This window comes from Panthera uncia, chromosome B4 (genome assembly GCF_023721935.1).
Source record: "Panthera uncia isolate 11264 chromosome B4, Puncia_PCG_1.0, whole genome shotgun sequence".
Taxonomy (NCBI): Eukaryota; Metazoa; Chordata; class Mammalia; order Carnivora; family Felidae; genus Panthera; species Panthera uncia.
The window spans coordinates 114,272,128-114,290,221 of record NC_064809.1 but is presented as its reverse complement, the minus strand read 5'-3'; the positions used below and the strand labels follow the sequence as shown (position 1 = coordinate 114,290,221).

General features: G+C 37.7%; 2 protein-coding genes across 3 annotated transcripts in view; one reads left to right on the top strand and one right to left on the bottom strand.

Moving 5' to 3' along the window:
- CCDC38 (coiled-coil domain containing 38) overlaps positions 1 to 9,292 on the top strand; it is a 59,079-nt gene extending 49,787 nt beyond the window's left edge. For both annotated transcript variants that reach the window (XM_049626106.1, XM_049626105.1), the window contains 3 exons: positions 767 to 972; positions 3,434 to 3,527; positions 7,257 to 9,292. In XM_049626106.1, the coding sequence (XP_049482063.1) occupies positions 767 to 972; positions 3,434 to 3,527; positions 7,257 to 7,370 (414 nt within the window). In that variant the 3' untranslated portion in view covers positions 7,371 to 9,292. The remainder of the gene's footprint in view (positions 1 to 766; positions 973 to 3,433; positions 3,528 to 7,256) is intronic.
- On the bottom strand, positions 8,226 to 14,415 carry SNRPF (small nuclear ribonucleoprotein polypeptide F). The gene is made up of 4 exons (XM_049626107.1): positions 14,184 to 14,415; positions 12,202 to 12,327; positions 8,909 to 8,973; positions 8,226 to 8,349 (listed from the first exon to the last, which is right to left on the bottom strand). Exons 1-4 carry the CDS (start codon positions 14,184 to 14,186, stop codon positions 8,283 to 8,285), a joined length of 261 nt encoding a protein of 86 aa, XP_049482064.1. The 5' UTR covers positions 14,187 to 14,415; the 3' UTR covers positions 8,226 to 8,282.
- Between the last annotated feature and the right edge of the window lie 3,679 nt (positions 14,416 to 18,094).

Here is an 18,094-nt window from a genome sequence, read left to right as displayed (position 1 = left end):
AAAACAGCGCAGTGGCCAGGTACAGGGATCAGCAAGGTTTGGCCTAAGCCTCTGCTTGGATCAGAATACTGCAATGGCTTCCAATGGAATGAATGAAAATTAAATTCAATAGGCTTTGCAGGCCAACCTGGGAATCTGTTTGCTGATAACTTTTTTTTTCCCTCAGAGAGAATGCGCTCATTCATTCAGCAAACATTTATTAAGTGCATAGTTATATGCAAAGTGCTGCTTTAGATATACGTGTAAATGTACAAAATAACTCCAGGTGTTTACAGTCTAGAAGGGAAGATAAGGCATGTATACAGATAGCTTGCATACAGGATGATTACAGTTTCATTAAGAGTAATAAGTGCAAAAAAAGGAAGCTCACGTGCTGCGTTGCAAGGAGATGCATTGGAGTGGCCAAAAACGGATTTAAAATGTATACATATGGTGCCTCTACTTGAATGCTTAAGGAATCAGATACACGAAAACACTCAAGCAAAAAGGTACTGTCATAGTAAAATTGCTTTTTATACCCAGACTGAAATATTTTTAAAATAATCCAAGGTGTTACTATAGTAATAATGTGACTATAAATTATGATATAATCACTGTTACATCGTCTCACTGTTCTATTAGTTTTTCTTTTAAAAAGAAATGTTTAGTAGCATATAAGAGCTACTATATTTCATTGCAATGTAGTAAAATGGAATTCTACATTTATTGAATGAACAAGGAAATAGTGATGAGATCTTATGTTTTCTGCTCTCCTTTTCAATCTCAGGAAAAACTGATAGAATCTCTTAGTAAAAAAATTAATCAAGTATACAAGGTCTGCATTGGAGATGCTGATGTTGGCAGTCTCAACCCAGTTCAAAAGCTGGTAAAAGTAGAGTCTCGCCTGGTGGAATTGAGTGATCTCATTGAATCCATTCCCAAAGAAAATGTGGAGACAATTGAGAGGATAAAACAGAAAGAACGGCGGCAAAAGTATAGTCAATGTCTTATGATATGAGGGTAGTGAATGACTTAATGAGTTGAGAAACTTTTTGCTGGGATTCCACAAACACTGAACAAGCCCCTATGACATGGCAAGGATCGTGATAGAAATGCAGTAGACCCAATGAGTATGAGTAGAGTATGTCCTTCTCATACAGCTATTATTTAATGTGGGAGACACGGTCATCAAATATTCTTATGAAATAATGTGTCACTAGCAATGGTAATGAGCACTGGTTCACCTGGGCAACGATCCAGTTTGGGATGGGTGAAGGGTCATTTTACCCTGAAACTATGGATTTTCAGAATGAATATTCACTACTTATACAAAAATTTTTGAACAGCTATCTTGTGGAAGGGGAATTGCACTCGTCATGGAGGGCCCAAAGCATAGAATTAGAGCCTTTCACTGGAAGGAGACTACATATGAAGGAATTGTTTGAAAGAGCCATGCAATGAGGGCATAACTCTTCCTCAGTGCCTAACTGCCAACACTTCACACATACAACATTTACATATTAACTCATTCGGGTCCTCAAGACAACTACATGAGGATTATCATCCCTCAAACAGCACCCCCTCCCACCCTCACAGCCTTGCCTACCTGGGGGCCTTTCCAGGAGAATGCACTGATTTACAAATTTCCATACCGAGTTAAATAAGGATCTTAATTTTTTAAGTTTATTTTGAGAGAAAGTGCAAGCAGGGGAGGGGCAGAGAGAGAGGACAGAGTGAGAATTCCAAGAAGGCTCTGCAATGCCAGTACAGAGCCCAATTCTAGGCTCCAACTCTCAAACCATGAGATCATGACCTGAGCCAAAGTTGGACGCTCAACTAACTGAGCTACATAGGTGCCCCAAGGATTTTATGTACATACTACCTTTCAGGCAATGATTATAAATATATGATCCCTAGTATAATGTGGCACACACAGAATGCTGATAGGTGGAAAAACATTCATGCTAAAGCAAAAAAACCCATGTTAAGAGGCAGACGAGCACTACAGTTGACCTGCAGGTTCTGCCATTTACAACTTTTGTGACCTTAGGTAGACCACAAAACCTCTCTTAAGTCTGTTTTGTTTTCTTTAAAATGGCAGTTAATAATAGTATTTCATAGGGTTGTTTTGAGGATTAAATTAAATAATCTATGTAAAAGTACTAAAGCATGCTTGACACATAAATATTTAAATATTTAGCATTAATGTTAGATATTTTGTTAGTGCTTACTGGGGGATATTGTTTCCTCCATATAAAAATGAAGTCCAGGGTATATATAAAGGTGATCTTGGTGGGATTTTATTGAATATACAGCAAAATTTTTTTAAATTGTAAATAAAAGATTACTCCTTCCATAAGGTGACCTATGACTAGGGTACCTGGTGGCTCAGTCAGTTGAGGGTCCAACTCTTGATTTTGGTCCAGGTCATGATCCCAGGGTTGTGGGATGGAGCCCTGCTTTGGGCTCTGTGCCAAGTGTGGAGTCTGCTTGGAATTCTCTTTCTCTCTCCCTCTGCCCCTCTCCCCAGCTTGTGTACTCTCTCTCTCTCAAATGAAAATGGAAAAAATAAAAATAAATAAAATGAAAATGAAAATGAAAATGGGGGGGGAAGACCTCTATGACTGATTACACTAACAGCACTTGCCTCTTTTCTACAATAGGAAATAATTTTCATTGGATTGTAATCACAACTTATTTTCAATAGTGATACATGAATCTAATTCTAATTGCTTGTCATTCTTATCAAAACGAATTTTATTTTTCCCATGAGTTAGACACATAAACCTAATTTTGCATAAAAAATGTTCAGTAAATGTTACACTTACAATTACAGGAGTCCATAAAATAGTTATCACTTATTGAGGGCCTATTCTGCATTAGGCATTGGCCCAATATGCAGAGGTCATTTTATGTAATTTTATCCTTACAAGAACTCTAAAGAGAACAAGACAAATAGCATTTCTTGGTCTTAATTTCAGGATACCATTCAAAAAGATTAACTGGAAAAGTACACTTTTGTGGTAATCACTGAACTATATAATATACACTGTGATTCATGCATTTTTCTACACATTATACTTTAGTAAACAGACTAAAGGAGGAGGCTGGGTGTTAATTCAAGTGGCCTTGTCCACATTAACTGTAAAGTGCTAAAACAGAAGTGGAGTAACAAGAAGGCTTTGTTGAGGTGGTTGTTTTAGACCAAGATCTAGGTAGATAGATTTACTCCTTCCAAAATGGTGACAAGCATTTTCTCCCACTTTAACACGAATGGGATCTGTTGTTGACATTTCCCCTGAATATTCAAAAGCCATAGTATGAGTGAAGGTAAAGTATTATTTAACTTTAAGGGAAATCATAAAATATTTAGGTAGTTCATTACCAAATACTATAGGTCTTTTTTCTACTTTTTGTGATTTATAGTTGCAAAAATGTTTTCCTTTTTTGACAGGTTACGTGAAGATAAAATGAAAGAAAAACAAAGACACCAAGAGGAAAGGCTAAAAGCTGCTCTGGAAAGGGCAGTGGCACAACCAAAGAAAAAGGTTTGTGTTTTGTTATCAGTAGGTCCAGCTACATCTAATATGTGAATGCTTCTGTGAAATACCTAATTCAGCTAATTTATCAAGGGTGAACTTTAGCAAAATAGTCTTTCCTGGTCACAGCGTCAGTTGGTCTCTGATTCCTTGTTACTTTTAGGGTAATTCAAATATCTGGGTCTACAATTCTCCATTAGACCCACTTTTTAGTAAAAGCTTTTCGCCTCACTTCTTTTAGCTCCAGGTTCATGAAACCAGAGAATTTTTTCTTTAAATAATTTTTTTAGATAGTAACAAGCATATGGCTCAAAGTTCAAAAGATAGAAGAGTATTTAGTGAAAAGTAAGAAATTTTCAGTTCCCCTCCCTGGATGCAACCACCTAAGTTTCATCTGCATCTTTCTGGAAATGTTCTATGTAGTTATTGTATATATTCTCCTTCTTACAAATAGTAACCATGAACCTTGCTTCTTTCATTCAACAACAAAGACAGCAAACCCAGAGAATTACATATAATTGGATGGGTCTTCTAATCTTCATATTGTAAAAATAGATTAATAGTTTAAGTTAAAATGATTTACCCAGAGTCGCTTCAGATTTAGCAGCAGATTCTGGACCAGAAGTCAAGGTTCTTTATATTGCAAGATCATCTGTCCAATAATAAGTATGGGATTGGGCAGTCACTGAGTCCATGTGGTCCATGACTTCACACTGGGTATGGAGGGCCTTGTGTTTCTATCTGCTACTCTCCTTCCTCTGGGTTAGGGTCTGAAATATATTCGGGGAAGCCAATTCCATGGTTATCTGCAAAGCTACCATGGACATTGATTACCACAGTAGTAACTCTAACCTACAGGGAAGGTTTATTGTGTGCCTCACAACCAGTCTTTTGAGCGAAGTACTTGAAAAAATTGAAGTGTGGTAACTGTTAATATATGTCAAAAAGTGATGATCTTAAATTACTTTATTTAAATAAGCATTTCATCTTTAAAAGGGTCTGACTTCTCTAGTTTAGCTTTTCCTATGAAGACCTGACTTGTCCTCTTTCTCCCAAAGGAGAATTTACCATTCATCACCCATCCACATATACACACTATTCACTAAACTCATCACATTGAAATGATTATTCTTAATATATCCATCTTTCCTTCTAGACCGTGAGTTTTTAGGTTTTTTTTATTTTGGGAGAGAGAGCACGCGTGCATGAGTGGGGTGCAGGCAGAGGGAGAGAGAGAATCCCAAGTAGGCTTCTCAATGTCGGTGTGAAGCCCAACATGGGGCTCAATCTCAACAACTGGGAGATCATGACCTGAGCCAAAATCAATGAGGCTTAACTGACTGAGCCACCAGGCACCCCAAACTGTGAATTTTTATGACTTTGTACTCCCAAAGCTTAGCACATAGTGGATACTCAATAAATGCTTATTGAATTGAATTAACAGGCTAAAAATGAGAGAACTAAAACTAGAAGAAAAATGGAAAAACAATAGCAGTCTGATAAGCTGATAATGTACAAAGACCTCTGATAGTTCTTACCCAGTCAGGGCACTTCATCACTGGCAATTTTCTCAGTATTAATGACAAAGGTTACCAAAAGAAATTGTTTGGACAGAGAAAAAAGTTGATGTTACGAGGAATTCTGGGATTCTAGACCCTAAGAACACTTTGGTTGATCAAATGATGGGGAGGACTGCCCTTGTTAGTTACCTTGGGCCAGGAATGTCAAATTCTGCGATGCAGGAGGCAGTCTTACATAGGGTTAGTGCCTCTTTTGAGACACTGGAGATGTCCCATCAAATCTCATCTTCAATAGAACAGTTTTCTCATCCATTTAATTTACACAAATTCAAATACAGAAGCAAAACAAAATAAAGGAGGAAAAAAGGAGACTAAAAGAGAAGAATAATTGATATACTTGAGTCAATGCCTTAGAAGAAATGAATAGGTACAAACCGGAGGTTTCCCTAAGCTTCTCCTGATGGAACACCGACAGAAGCCCTTCCCACACTCCTCGCACTTGAAAGGTTTATCTAAGAGCCAACAGGATTACTAATGTTTAAGAAGATGTACATGGTTTTCTCACGTTTTTATCTAACAGGATTTTTAAGTGCCAATCAATTGGTATTCAGCCAAGGAAAGTGATCTCTTCTAACCAATGGGGGAGAAACTGGCTATGGCACTTACTGAGAAGTGCAATGTTGGCCTCAAATATGGTGCTTTTCTAGGCTGGCCCTATCTGAAACATATGATTTTTTTCATTATTAAAATTTGTTAATTTTTATTTTTTTAATTTACATTCCAGTTAGTTAGCTTATAGTGCAACATGGTTTCAGTGGATTCCTTAATACCCCTTACCCATTTAGCCCATCCCCCTCCCACAACCCCTCTAGTAACGCTGTTTGTTCTTCATATTGAAGAGTCTTTTAGGTTTTTGTCCCCCTCCCTGTTTTTGTATTATTTTTGCTTCCCTTCCCTTATGTTCATGTTTTGTATATTAAAGTCCTCACATGAGTGAAGTCATATATTTGTCTTTAATTTCGCTTAGCATAATACCCTCTAGTTCCATCCATGTAGTTGCAAATGGCAAGATTTCATTTAAAAAAATTTTTTTTTAATGTTTATTTATTTTTGAAAGACAGTGAGAGCAGGGGAGGGTCAGAGAGAGAGAGGGAGACACAGAATCTGAAGTAGGCTCCAGGCTCTGAGCTGTCAGCACAGTGCCCAACGCAGGGCTCAAACTCACGAACCGCGAGATCATGACCTGAGCTGAAGTCCGATGCGTAACTGACTGAGCCACGCAAGCACCCCAAGATTTCATTTTTTTTTTTTGATTGCTGAGTAATACTCCATTGTATATATATATACCACATCTTCATCCATCGATGAACATATGGGCTCTTTCCATACTTTGGCTATGTTGATAGTGCTGCTATAAACCTTGGGGTGCATGTGCCCCTTCGAAACAGCATATACCTGTGTCCCTTGGATAAATACCTAGTAGTGCAATTGCTGGGTTATAGGGTAGTTCTATTTTTAATTTTATGAGGAAACTCTGTACTGTTTTCCAGAGTGGCTGCACCAGTTTGCATTCCCACCAGCAGTGCAAAGGAGATCCTCTTTCTCCGCATCCTTGCCAACATCTGTTGTTGCCTGAGTTGTTAATGTTAGCCATTCTGACAGGTGTGAAGTGGCATCTCATTGTGGTTTTGATTTGTATTTCCTTGATGATAAGTCATGTTGAGCATTTTTTCATGTGTCGGTTGGCCATCTAGATGTCTTCTTTAGAGAAGTGTCTATTCATGTCTTTTGCCCATTTCTTCACTGGATTATTTGTTTTTTGGGTGTTGAGTTTGAGAAGTTCTTTATAGATTTTGGATACTAACCCTTTATCTGATATGTCACTTGCAAATATCTTCTCCCATTCCATTGGTGGCCTTTTAGTTTTGCTGATTGTGAAACATATGCTTTTTGATGACTTTACCTAAATCACCCAACTTCGCATAAAACCTAACTGCTCTGCTTCTCGCACACTATGGTGCTCTATTTATTATGTAATTTTGCCTAGCATGTTGGACACCCATTAGGTTATCAATCCCTTTGTAACTGATTTTTTTTTTTTTACTATTTTGAGCCATGTAATTCCTGGGAAAAATCAAGTGAATGTTATTATTTTACTTATAATTCAACAGAAAGTAGTTATGATGAAAAATAGTAAGTATTGTTTCTTTTGTTTCAGCTGGGAAGAAGACTTACCTATCGTTCAAAACCTCCATCTGGTAACAAACATGAACTACTTTTGGTCAAGGATACAAGAACAAAATCACTAGAGGAAGAATATTTTTTCACTTGAATAGGTGCACTAAGACATTTACTGCCAGAATGTTTTAGGCATTTTGTAGATTTTGGTTTTCAGTAATGGCAATATTCTGCCCCATATGCTGGCCTAACCAATTTAAGGAAGACAGGCACTTATTCTCGTGGTTATAGGATTGGCAATGGGAGTTATTTTCTTTTGTTGAAGGCTTTTATTACCATATCCTAAGTAGTATACCATAAGCTAAACATTTATATCTTTGGGTTATCCCAGTTGGAGCTACACATCCAAAGTGTACTTTAACTTACATTACTTTATGTTACATTCCTTTAACATTGCGTTAGCAATGTGGTGAATGACCATTAAAGTGCAATAATGGCATTCTCTGACAATCTAGGACTTTAAACGATCTAATTTGTTTTCAGCCAGTCCACAGTTCATAGTGTACATTTTATCACTATGGAGTATACATTTTAACAGTGTATAACTCTAAAACATCTAAATGGTTTTGAGGAGTTTAAAACTTAAATTAACAGGTAATTTGTTGAATACTAAGTAAAATGAAACAGTATACATTAATTCTAAGGAAATATTTAACCTTATACATGACAAAAGTGGTTCAATAACTTTAAAAGAAAGTTGTTTTAAAAGGTCTCAGTTAATATAGTATTACAAGAAAAGCACTGAAATTCACCTTCATAAGTGTTTATTAAGCATATAATTTTCTCCCTATAGAAAAAAAAAAGAATACTGAGCTTATAAAAGAAAACCAACTTGAATGAAGTTGAGTGTCTTTTAAAGCATTAATTCTGTGAATAATCTTTCAACTGTTTCAACATTTGAGCTCTGCGTTTAAATATCTGAATAGGAATAGTTCACAAGACAAGTTGAAAAAAAAAAAGTTTATTGTCTAGAAATATATATAAAAAAAATTCCCCACAAAAGATGCTATTCTCTCATTTCCCCATCTTCTTCCTCTTCTTCAACACCCCTGATATAAAGGACATTATTACACCTGTAAATAGAAAAACAGTCCATTTTGTTGTTCCAACCGGAAACCACATTAAGATCTGAATTACTATTGCTAGATATTTATAATATTTACAATTTACAATGCATCACTTCTTTCTTTTTTTAAAAAAAAGTTTTGTTAAAAGCACATGGCACTTATTTACCAAGTAGGTATTATGAAATGGTATCTTTATGATCTTCCAAAGGTAATGATTCAAATTTGAAGGTGTGAAGCTATTTCAAAATGAATATAATGAAAATCCCTAATAGCAGCCAGACCCAACTAAAATTCAAAACCAAGCTCTTCCACCTAAACCACTGAAAAAGGTTATACCAAGAGCTAGAAAGTTTAGTATCAACACTAGAAAAATCTTAAGGATAACTCCAAAAAATTTCCATCTTCTTTGACAAGTTTAAGGGTTTCAAAACTCTTTAAGTCTAACTGTAGAATATTATGTTAATAGTGATTTAAAGAAAGTAATTCTGAAATTGAGACATTAATTTAAAACAGGGATTTCTAGTGCTCACTAGTAGCTCCTTACATATACTACTATTCGTGTTACCTTATTAAAACTTCACCCAAATGTCCAGACAATGCTCCATCTATGTATTCTTCTGTGTTTGCAAGCTTTAAATAAAAAGAAAGTATATTAGTATAATAATACAGGAGAAAAATAGTGTAACACTACCTAAAATATTAGGTAACACTGGTGAGACAACTTATTAACTGAAACCTTTCTATACCAACAACTCACATTTATCTATAATTAACAGGATATTAGCTTTCTTTTACTACTGTAGTACTTTTGGGTTTCATATAAACATTCAGTAAAGTTAACATCGATGGATATAGAATATATAATAAAGCTTGTTTCAATGTAAGTTTTTAAATCTCTCAGTTATGTAACACTCCTTTGTATTAGACATTAAAACAGCATGTCAAGGAAGACAGTCTCCAATTTATGAATAAGTTGTGATTTAAATGTTTTCCAAAAATTCAGTTCTAAGGAACCAGGTATTAACTGAGTAATAACACCATATCACATTGAAGAACCCAATGGGTACAAAATCTATAGCTAAAATATCTAATACTTTTATATTAGTCAACAACCAAAGAACTGAGTAAGAATTTTAAAAAATTATGTGCTAATAGACAGATATAAGTTCTTAAGAGAAAGTTAAACAATTCAGAGTAACCATAATTTATAGTTATTTCAGGAAACTATTATTTCTAACTTTACGTCAAAAAGTTTAGGTTTCCTTCCACATATAGGTAAAAAACTTTATTTGCAACTTTTGCAAATCACAATCACGTAAAAAGTCCTCTATGACTACCATTCCATTCTTCTATCATTCTAAGTCATTCTGCTTTGGATTTCTTGCCATGCCCGAAACACACCAAACAAGTTCCTGCCACAAAGCCCAGGTACTTGCTGTTCCCTCAAACTGAGATGCATTTTCTTCAGATACTGTCTTCAGTTCCTCACTCAATTCTGTTTTCGGATTAAATTTACTTCCTCAGAGCTTTCCCTGGCTCTCTGTCTAACACTGCACACTATGTTTCTGCTTTCTTTTTCTCCATAGCATCTATTACTACCTGATATCACATTATATTACCATCTCCCACTACTAAAACATAAACTCCTTCAAAGTAGGGACTTTGTTTTGTTCATTGGTATATTCACACAGCCAGGCACGTAATGGGCAGTCAATAAATTTTCATTCAACAAACAAACTCAAAAGCCTCATTAACGTGGTTGTAATTATTCAGATACACTTCACAACTCTGGTAGGCTCACTAGAAACTACATTACTTCTAAAACCAAATATTCTGTGGGTATTCTTTACTTCTTTCTTTTAATGAGATATATGCCCACAGCATAAAATTCACTTTTACAGGATACAAGTCAGTGGGTTTTTCCCCCCACCCCGAATTTTTTTTAAATGTTTATTTTTTGACAGTGGGAAGGGGCAGAGAGAGAGAGGGAGACAGAGGCTTCAAAGTGGGCTCTGTGCTGAGAGCTCAATGTAGGGCTCAAACTCAAAAACCCTAAGATTGTGACCTGTACTGAATCACCCAGGCGACCCCAGTGGTTTTTAATATATTCATAAAGCTGTGTAATCACTACCACTATTTAAGTCTGGAACATTTCAACAGACTGGTATTACTCTTCAGATTTTTCTATGGCCTTGGTAAATGATTCCTGCTTGAGGAATTATCCAGGCCAAAACCATGCTCTATAAGAACTTTGGGGACCTAAGCATCATCTGTTCAAGTGGTAACCTCTTGAATTAAGGAAAATCTCAGCTCTTTTTGCCTACAGGTGCCCCTGTTAATACTCTTCCTACAAGAAGTACCAGTTTGGAATACTTAGAGTCATGATTGGACTGACCAACTACCTTTAAAATCCATCTGCCATTAATCAGTCACATAAATACCTATGCTTCAGGAAAATATAATTTCAAACTCTTTCATCAAAAACCTGGCTGTAAACTACTACAAAGTAACAAAGAAACAAAAGTAACAAAGAAACAAAACACCCGTTTTTAAATGGGCAAAGGGCATGAACAAGCATTTCTCCAAAGATGTATAAATTGCCATAAGCACACAAAGATCACAATATCACTAATCATCAGGGAAATGATTATCAAAACAATGAGATTATTTTACGCTCTTTAGAATAGCCATTATCAAAACAGAAAGTAACAAATATTGGTGAGGATGTGGAGAAACTGATCCTTTATGTTTTGCTAATAGAAAATAGTATGGCAGTTTCTCAAAAAACTAAACAAAGCATGACTTTATATCCAATCATTCCACTTCTGGATACATATCCAAAAGAAGTGAAAGCAGAACCTCTAACAGATATTTATATAACCATGTTCATTGTACTACAAAGGCCAAAAGGTGGAAAACAATTCAAATGTCCACCAACAGAAGAATGGATTAACATGTGGTATATACATACAATGGAATATTATTTCAGTCGCAAAAAGGAATGAAACTCTGATAAATGCTACAACATGGATGAACCTCGAAAACATTATGCTAAATGAAATAAGCCAGGTACAAAAGGACAAATGTTGTAGGATTCTATTTATATGAGGTACCCAGAATGAAAACAGAAAGAATAATGTTTACCAGGGGTTAGAGGAAATGGGGAGTTATCTTTTAATGGGTATAGTTTCAGTTGGGGATGATATAAGAGTTTTAGAAATGGATAATGGTGATGGATGCACCATAATGTGAATGTACTTAATGTCACAGAGTTCTATACTTGAAAATGGTTAAAATGGTAAATTTTACGTTACATATGTTTTACCTCAATTACAAAAACAAAAAAATCCTGTCCTAAACATTTACAGAAGCTAGCTTAACACACATGCAGTCAGTTCAACAATTCCTTTGGCTTGGCCTATCCTCTCCCTCAAGACATATTGAATATTTATTGAATTACTTTGATTTTGTGTCTTTAGCATTCACTAAAAGACTTAAAAATGTCACTTGAAAAATGTCTTTCAGAGCTAAATGCTTGGAGAGTTTTGTTTGTTCTGCAAAAACAAAACCCCCCCAAAAACCAAAAAAACCATTTGTGTTTCCTTTATACCACTATGAATCAAGTATCTCAGTTCTTTTTATTTTAACCACTAGAAGTCAATTCTATGGCTGAATTTTGGTTTAACAGGTCTTGTACACAGTTTATCACAATTATAACAGCCTTCTTGACCTTGACTTTTTTTTCTTGAATTTTGTTTTATGTTTATCAATTTAGTTGACTGTATTCTTATAAGCCCTTGAGGAGTTAAGGTAAAGCAAAATAAATATAATTTAATGATCCTTATCTCCTTAGCTTACCTGCATGTTCATATAGCCATCTACAGATACCAGGTAGCCTTTGTACTCCATTCCCCACTTAAGTTTCACCATTACTGGCTTTCCTGTTAATCCATTCAGGAAAGGTTTGGGATTGAGGGGCAAACTCTGCATAAAGAATAAAAAAATATCTCAATCAGTTATTTTTCCTTAGCTCAGTTTTCATACTTACTCCCCTCTACCGAAATCACCAATATTTTATGGTATCGAAATAAAGCAAGCTCTTGACTCTCACTTACTGCATTAATTTTCACTTTTATTTGTTGAAGAGCATATGAGAAATTTAAATACCCGGTTAGACAATTTCATTCAGTATTCCCTTAAACAATGAATACCTACTATACCTCACTCATTGTTCCAGGCTATAAAAAAACAAAGGCTGCGAAAAAAATAATGTAGACTATAGTCCTTGTCCTCAAGAAGCTCACACTGGGAGGGGGAGAGGCAAAACACATACAAATAGGTATTGCACTGCAATATAGTAAGAAGAGATAGCATGTGTAAGAGTACCAATCAATCCAAAGTCAAAAGGAGAGGTTGCCCAAAGTAATGCTTCCGTTCTAAAGGATGAGAGGTATTTCTAGAGGGAGAAAGGGCTGTTCTAGATACAAGAGGCTACCTATGTGAAAGGAGTAAAGAGTGAAGCAACAAGTCGATCTCAGGGACAAACAATCCAGTGATGTCAGAGTCCCAAACAGGAGGCTACAGAGGTAAGGAGGGGGCAGATGACATTTCAGTCTTTCACTTGAATCCAGGAGCTAGGTGGTCTGCTGGGTCTTATTTAGTAAAGCCTCTGGGCTACATATGGGCAATCGATAGTTTTTATTCAACAAACCAGTAGTAGTATCTCCCAGTGAATTCAGATTTTTCCTTCTCTCATCTGCTCACCCATCCGCCCAAAGAAAGAAAAGAACCAAGGAACTTGGCTACTAAACCCCTCTAAGATAAGCATATGCAGTGTAATCTCAAAGAACATGGGAGCTACTGCAATAACCTCCTAATGGGTTTCCAGTTTTCACTCTGGTCTTTCTCCAACTTATGCACATAAGTATTATCTTTATCATGTGATATCTCTACTTAAAATGGCTTTCAATTGCACTGGAAGTAGAATCCAGACCTCTTAACACCACCTAAGGGTCTTCCCCATCCTATCTCATAACCATGTCCTTCAAGCGGTGTAGCTTTTGGCCAATTTTTCCAACTGGTCAAGCTTTCTTTCCAGCCTTGGGGCCCATATGCTCGTGTTCCCCGTGCTTCGTACACGTTTCCTCTTTAAGGGGCTGGATTTCCTACTTCCTATTTAGTTAGTGAAATCCTACCAGGGATGCCATCCCTGACCTGTCTTCTAATGTACCATCTTGCACCCTCTCAGCATCCTGTTTGCTCTCTTCTCAGTACTTCACATTATTTGTAATTACACGTTTATGTTATTTGATTAAAGTCTATCTCTCACACCCGACTGAGTAAAGCTAGGGCAGGGTCCGCCTCAGTACTTTTCACCTTATACTCTAGCGCCTAGAACAGCATCTGGTAGCGCGCGCTCAAAAATTTTTTTGCTAAACAAACCAATGAATGCTCCAAAGCCTGCACTCTGTGTTCCAGTGGACTGCAGGGCCAGGAATCCCAACATGATGGAAATTAAAGCCGATTTTGGAGTGGGATAAGTGGGGCATAAAGACCGCTTCATCTTTACCTCGACCCTGTGGTCCCAGACAGCAAGGTACCTCAGGCTCACATTCAAACGAACAGGGGCATGGGGTCAGGGGCACTTCTGGGGAGGGAAGGGCAACGGAAGGAGAGCGCGCGCCTCAGATTCGCAGAACAGGGAGAAAGAGGCAGGCGACCGGGTGCGCGGCTCCCCACGCGGATGAATGGGAACCGAGCGAACCAAGTCCCGGGCCCGGCGAGGCCGGTCACCCGCTCTCCCTTGGCTCTTCGACTCCGGTCGCTTTCTTCCTGCTTACCATCGCGACTATAAGCAAATGCTGCAGGCCACTCGCCGCCGACCCAGCTGTCGTCCGCCCCTCGTGACTGGAGTAGCTACAGTTGGGCGCGAATCGCGGAGCCTCCAGAGAAATGGCCGCCAAACAGCAGCGTGACCTTTCACCTCCGACTACAGCTCTCTTGGCTTCTGTGATTGGGCACAGAGAGATGAGTCCTGATTGGAGGAGGTGGCTGTGAAGTGTCCCCTGGCAACCAGCGGTAGCCTGAGTGTTTGAGGCTTCCGCGCCGCGCACAGCCCTGTGGGAAACTTCTGTAGCCCCACTTGCTCCAGGGCCCTTGCTAGGGAAACTCTCCAGTGAGGCGGGCGGGGGTTTCTCCTTTGCTCACCTGCCTTGTGAGTTCCACTGAGAAATGCTGTGTACTCTGTAGAGCGGACGTGATTTCTCACCAGCTGGTCCTTTCGCATTTGTGAGAACGGGTTTTGGGCTCTTGAGTTTCGTGTTCGCTTTCCCACAGATTCTGTGATTTGGGCGCCCCTCTGCCACAGTCTCCTCTGTTCTGTAATGCTCATTTCAACCCACTTTAAAGGGAATGAGAGAAGCAAGACTAGACCAAGGTGAAACTCACCAAAGAAAGTGAAGTACAGAATATAGTTAAGATGAGGTCAAATTGAGTCTAGGATATGGTGTGGTGGCCTCCCTATAGATCTATTTCTTTTGCATTGCCACCAGAAACCCGGCGCAGTCGCAGTCTTTATCCTTCTGATGTAACAGTATTGATCAGAATCTCATTTGTTTTTTCCAGATGCAGACTTTTACCTTTCTCTGATCTGAAATACTAAATGCAGTTCTTGGAGAGCAAGCACTTTGAGCATTGATGGGTTTTGTTTTTGTTTTTTTGTTTTTTTTGTTTTTGCGGCCTTAAGAAAATGGAGTTGGAATTGAGTTTTAAATGTGTATGGAGGCATTTGCAGTAATGGGTAAGACTTTGGATGTGGCCCAGGGGGTTGAGCCTCTGACTCTTGATTTCAGCTCAGATCATAATCTCAAGGTTTGTGAGATTGAGCCCGCCTTGGGCTCTGTGCTGACAGTACGGAGCCTGCTTGGGATGTTCTCTCTCCCTCTCTGCCCCTTCCCTAGTCGCACGTGTGTGCGTACTCTCTCAAAATAAATAAACTTAAAAAAAAAAAAAAAGATTGGAATACAGACATTTACACCATATTGCCTTATGCACTGGCTAGAGATGGGCTGTACATTTGTCTCTAAACTTTATGGCGTCCTAACAAAGAGAAATATGATTGGTTACATAATCCAATTTCCATAATATTTTTTAAAAAATAATTCAGGAAAAGCACACTTGTTTCCATTACTCTGGTTGAAAAGAAATTTCTCCCATGGCGTCAGGCCCATGATCCTTGTAAATGGACCCCAAGGAAAAATTTAAGTGTGAATGCCTTATTGGCAGGCACAATCCCAGGGCAGTAAGCGTAAAAGAAAAAAGGTAAGACGCGGAAGGAGAAACAGATGCTAGGTTTTACATTAATGAGCTGGCCACAGCTCCTTCACAGAAACTCTCGGTTGGCCATGCAGGCTGCCTCTGGACAAGTTTATTGAAATATTATGCTTTGAAACAGTTCAACAAAGGGAGGCACTGAGAGGGAATTTACCTACCACTTCCATCTTATCTCCTGGCAGAGCGGAGCTGAGGGAATCTACTCCCCGGCTTTACAGTTTAGCGTGATGGGAGGAGCCACAGGTGGAGGAACCTGGGACCTCATGAAGTAGTCTGTAACTATAGAGACAGGACCCCGGACACAGACAACACTGAGAAAATCTGAGTTGACACATAAAAGTTATTTATATACATGAGGTTATATAAAAAAAAAAAGTCAATATATAAGATAGCAGAAGGTGTCTTTGAAAACACTTATGGTGGATTTAATAGCACATGTTATATGATTGATTGCTTTTATGGTAAAAGCCTTTCAGGTACCACCTTAATCCAATGATCAAATGACCATTGTTAGCCATGGGACAAATCAAAATAGCGTGCCACCTGATAAGATGCAATGAGAAGATGCACTTTTGTGCTATTCTTACAAAAGACACATAATCAGAATCTAATCATTAGGAAATATCAGAGGAACCAGTTTTAGGAACATGTCACTAAATAAACTGGCCTGTGATGTTCAAAAGTGTCCATGTCAGAGGTAAATTGCTGAGAAAATCCTGCATAGAATAACTTATATAATGTGCTACTTCTGTATGAAAGAAAAGAGGGAGATAATCTATCCATTCGTTTCTTTGTGCATCAATATACTGGAAGATTCCTCAGATACTAAGAAAACCGGTTACCTACGGGTAGGAACTGGGCTGAAAACAGAGAAAGATAAGCTTTTCACCAAATATATATATATATATATATATATATATATATATATAATATATATATATATTTAACTTCCTTTTATTAACCTGATATTCACATAACATGAAATTTACTATTTTAAATTATACAGTTCAGTGGCATTTAGTATATTCACAAAGTTGTTGCAATCACCACCTCTATCTAGTTCCAAAACATTTTCAATACCTCAAAAGAAAATCCTGTACCCATTAAGTGGTCACCTCTTATTTCTCCCTCCCCCTAGGCACTGGCAACCACCAATCTGCTTTCTGTCTCTGTAGATTTACCTAGTTTCGATGTTTCATATAAATGGAATCACATAGGGGCACCTGGATGGCTCAGTTGGCTGGGCATCTGACTGTTGATATGGCTCAGGTCATGATCTCATGGTTCATGAGTTTAAAGCTCTGCATTGAACCCTGAGTCGGGCTCCCCGCTGACAGCACAAGGGCCTGCTTGGGATTCTCTCTCTTCCTCTCTTTCTGCCTCTCCCCCAATTATGCTCTTTCTCAAAATAAATAAACTTAGACAAGTAAATGGTATAATTCAGTATGCAACCTTTTGTACCTGGCTTCTTTCACTTCCTATAATATTTTCAAGGTATGCACATTGTAGCACATAGCACTGCTTTATTATTTTTAATAGCTGAGTAATATTCCACTGTGTCTATATAACCTCATTTTGCTTATCCATGCATCTGTTGATGGACATTTGAGTTATTTCTACTTTTTGGCTATTGTGGGTAATACTGCTATGGACATCCATGCACAAGTATTTGTTTGAGAACCTGTATTTAAATTCTTTTGGATATAGGCCTACAAGAAGAATTGTTGGGTCATATGGTAATTCTATGCTTAACTTTTTGAAAAACGACTCAACGTTTTCCAATAATGCACCATTTTACATTCCCATAAGCAATGTACAAGAGTCCCAATTTCTCCACATTCTTACCAACACCTGTTATTTTCAATTTTTAAAAATTTATACTATAGCCTTTCTAGTAATCCTAATAATAATTTTTAAAAACCTTCTTATTGTGGTTTTGATTTGCATTTTCCTAATGACTAATGATGTTGAGCATCTTTTCATGTGCTTATTGGCCACTAGTATATCTTTGGTGAAATGTCTGTTCAAGTCCTAAATACCTTTATATATGTACTATTTTTGGAATCCTTGAATGCATTGTCTAATTAAAAATTAAACAAGGGGTGCCTGGGTGGCTCATTCAGTTGAGCCTCTGCCTCTTGATTTTGGCTCAGGTCATGATCTCAAAGTTGTCAGATCGAGCCCCCTGTAGGGCTCTGCACTGAGCGTGGAACCTACTTAAGATTCTCTCTCTCCTCTCTCTTTGTCCCTCCCCCACATGTGCTTATTCTCTCTCTCTCTCTCTCTCTCTCTCTCTCTCTCTCTCTCTCTCCCTCCCTCAAAAAAGTAAGGTTTCTGAAATAAAAGGAAGAATTTAACAATTCTGGGTCTCATTTTTTTAATTTATACAATAGAGGGACTGAACTAGACCAGAGTTTTC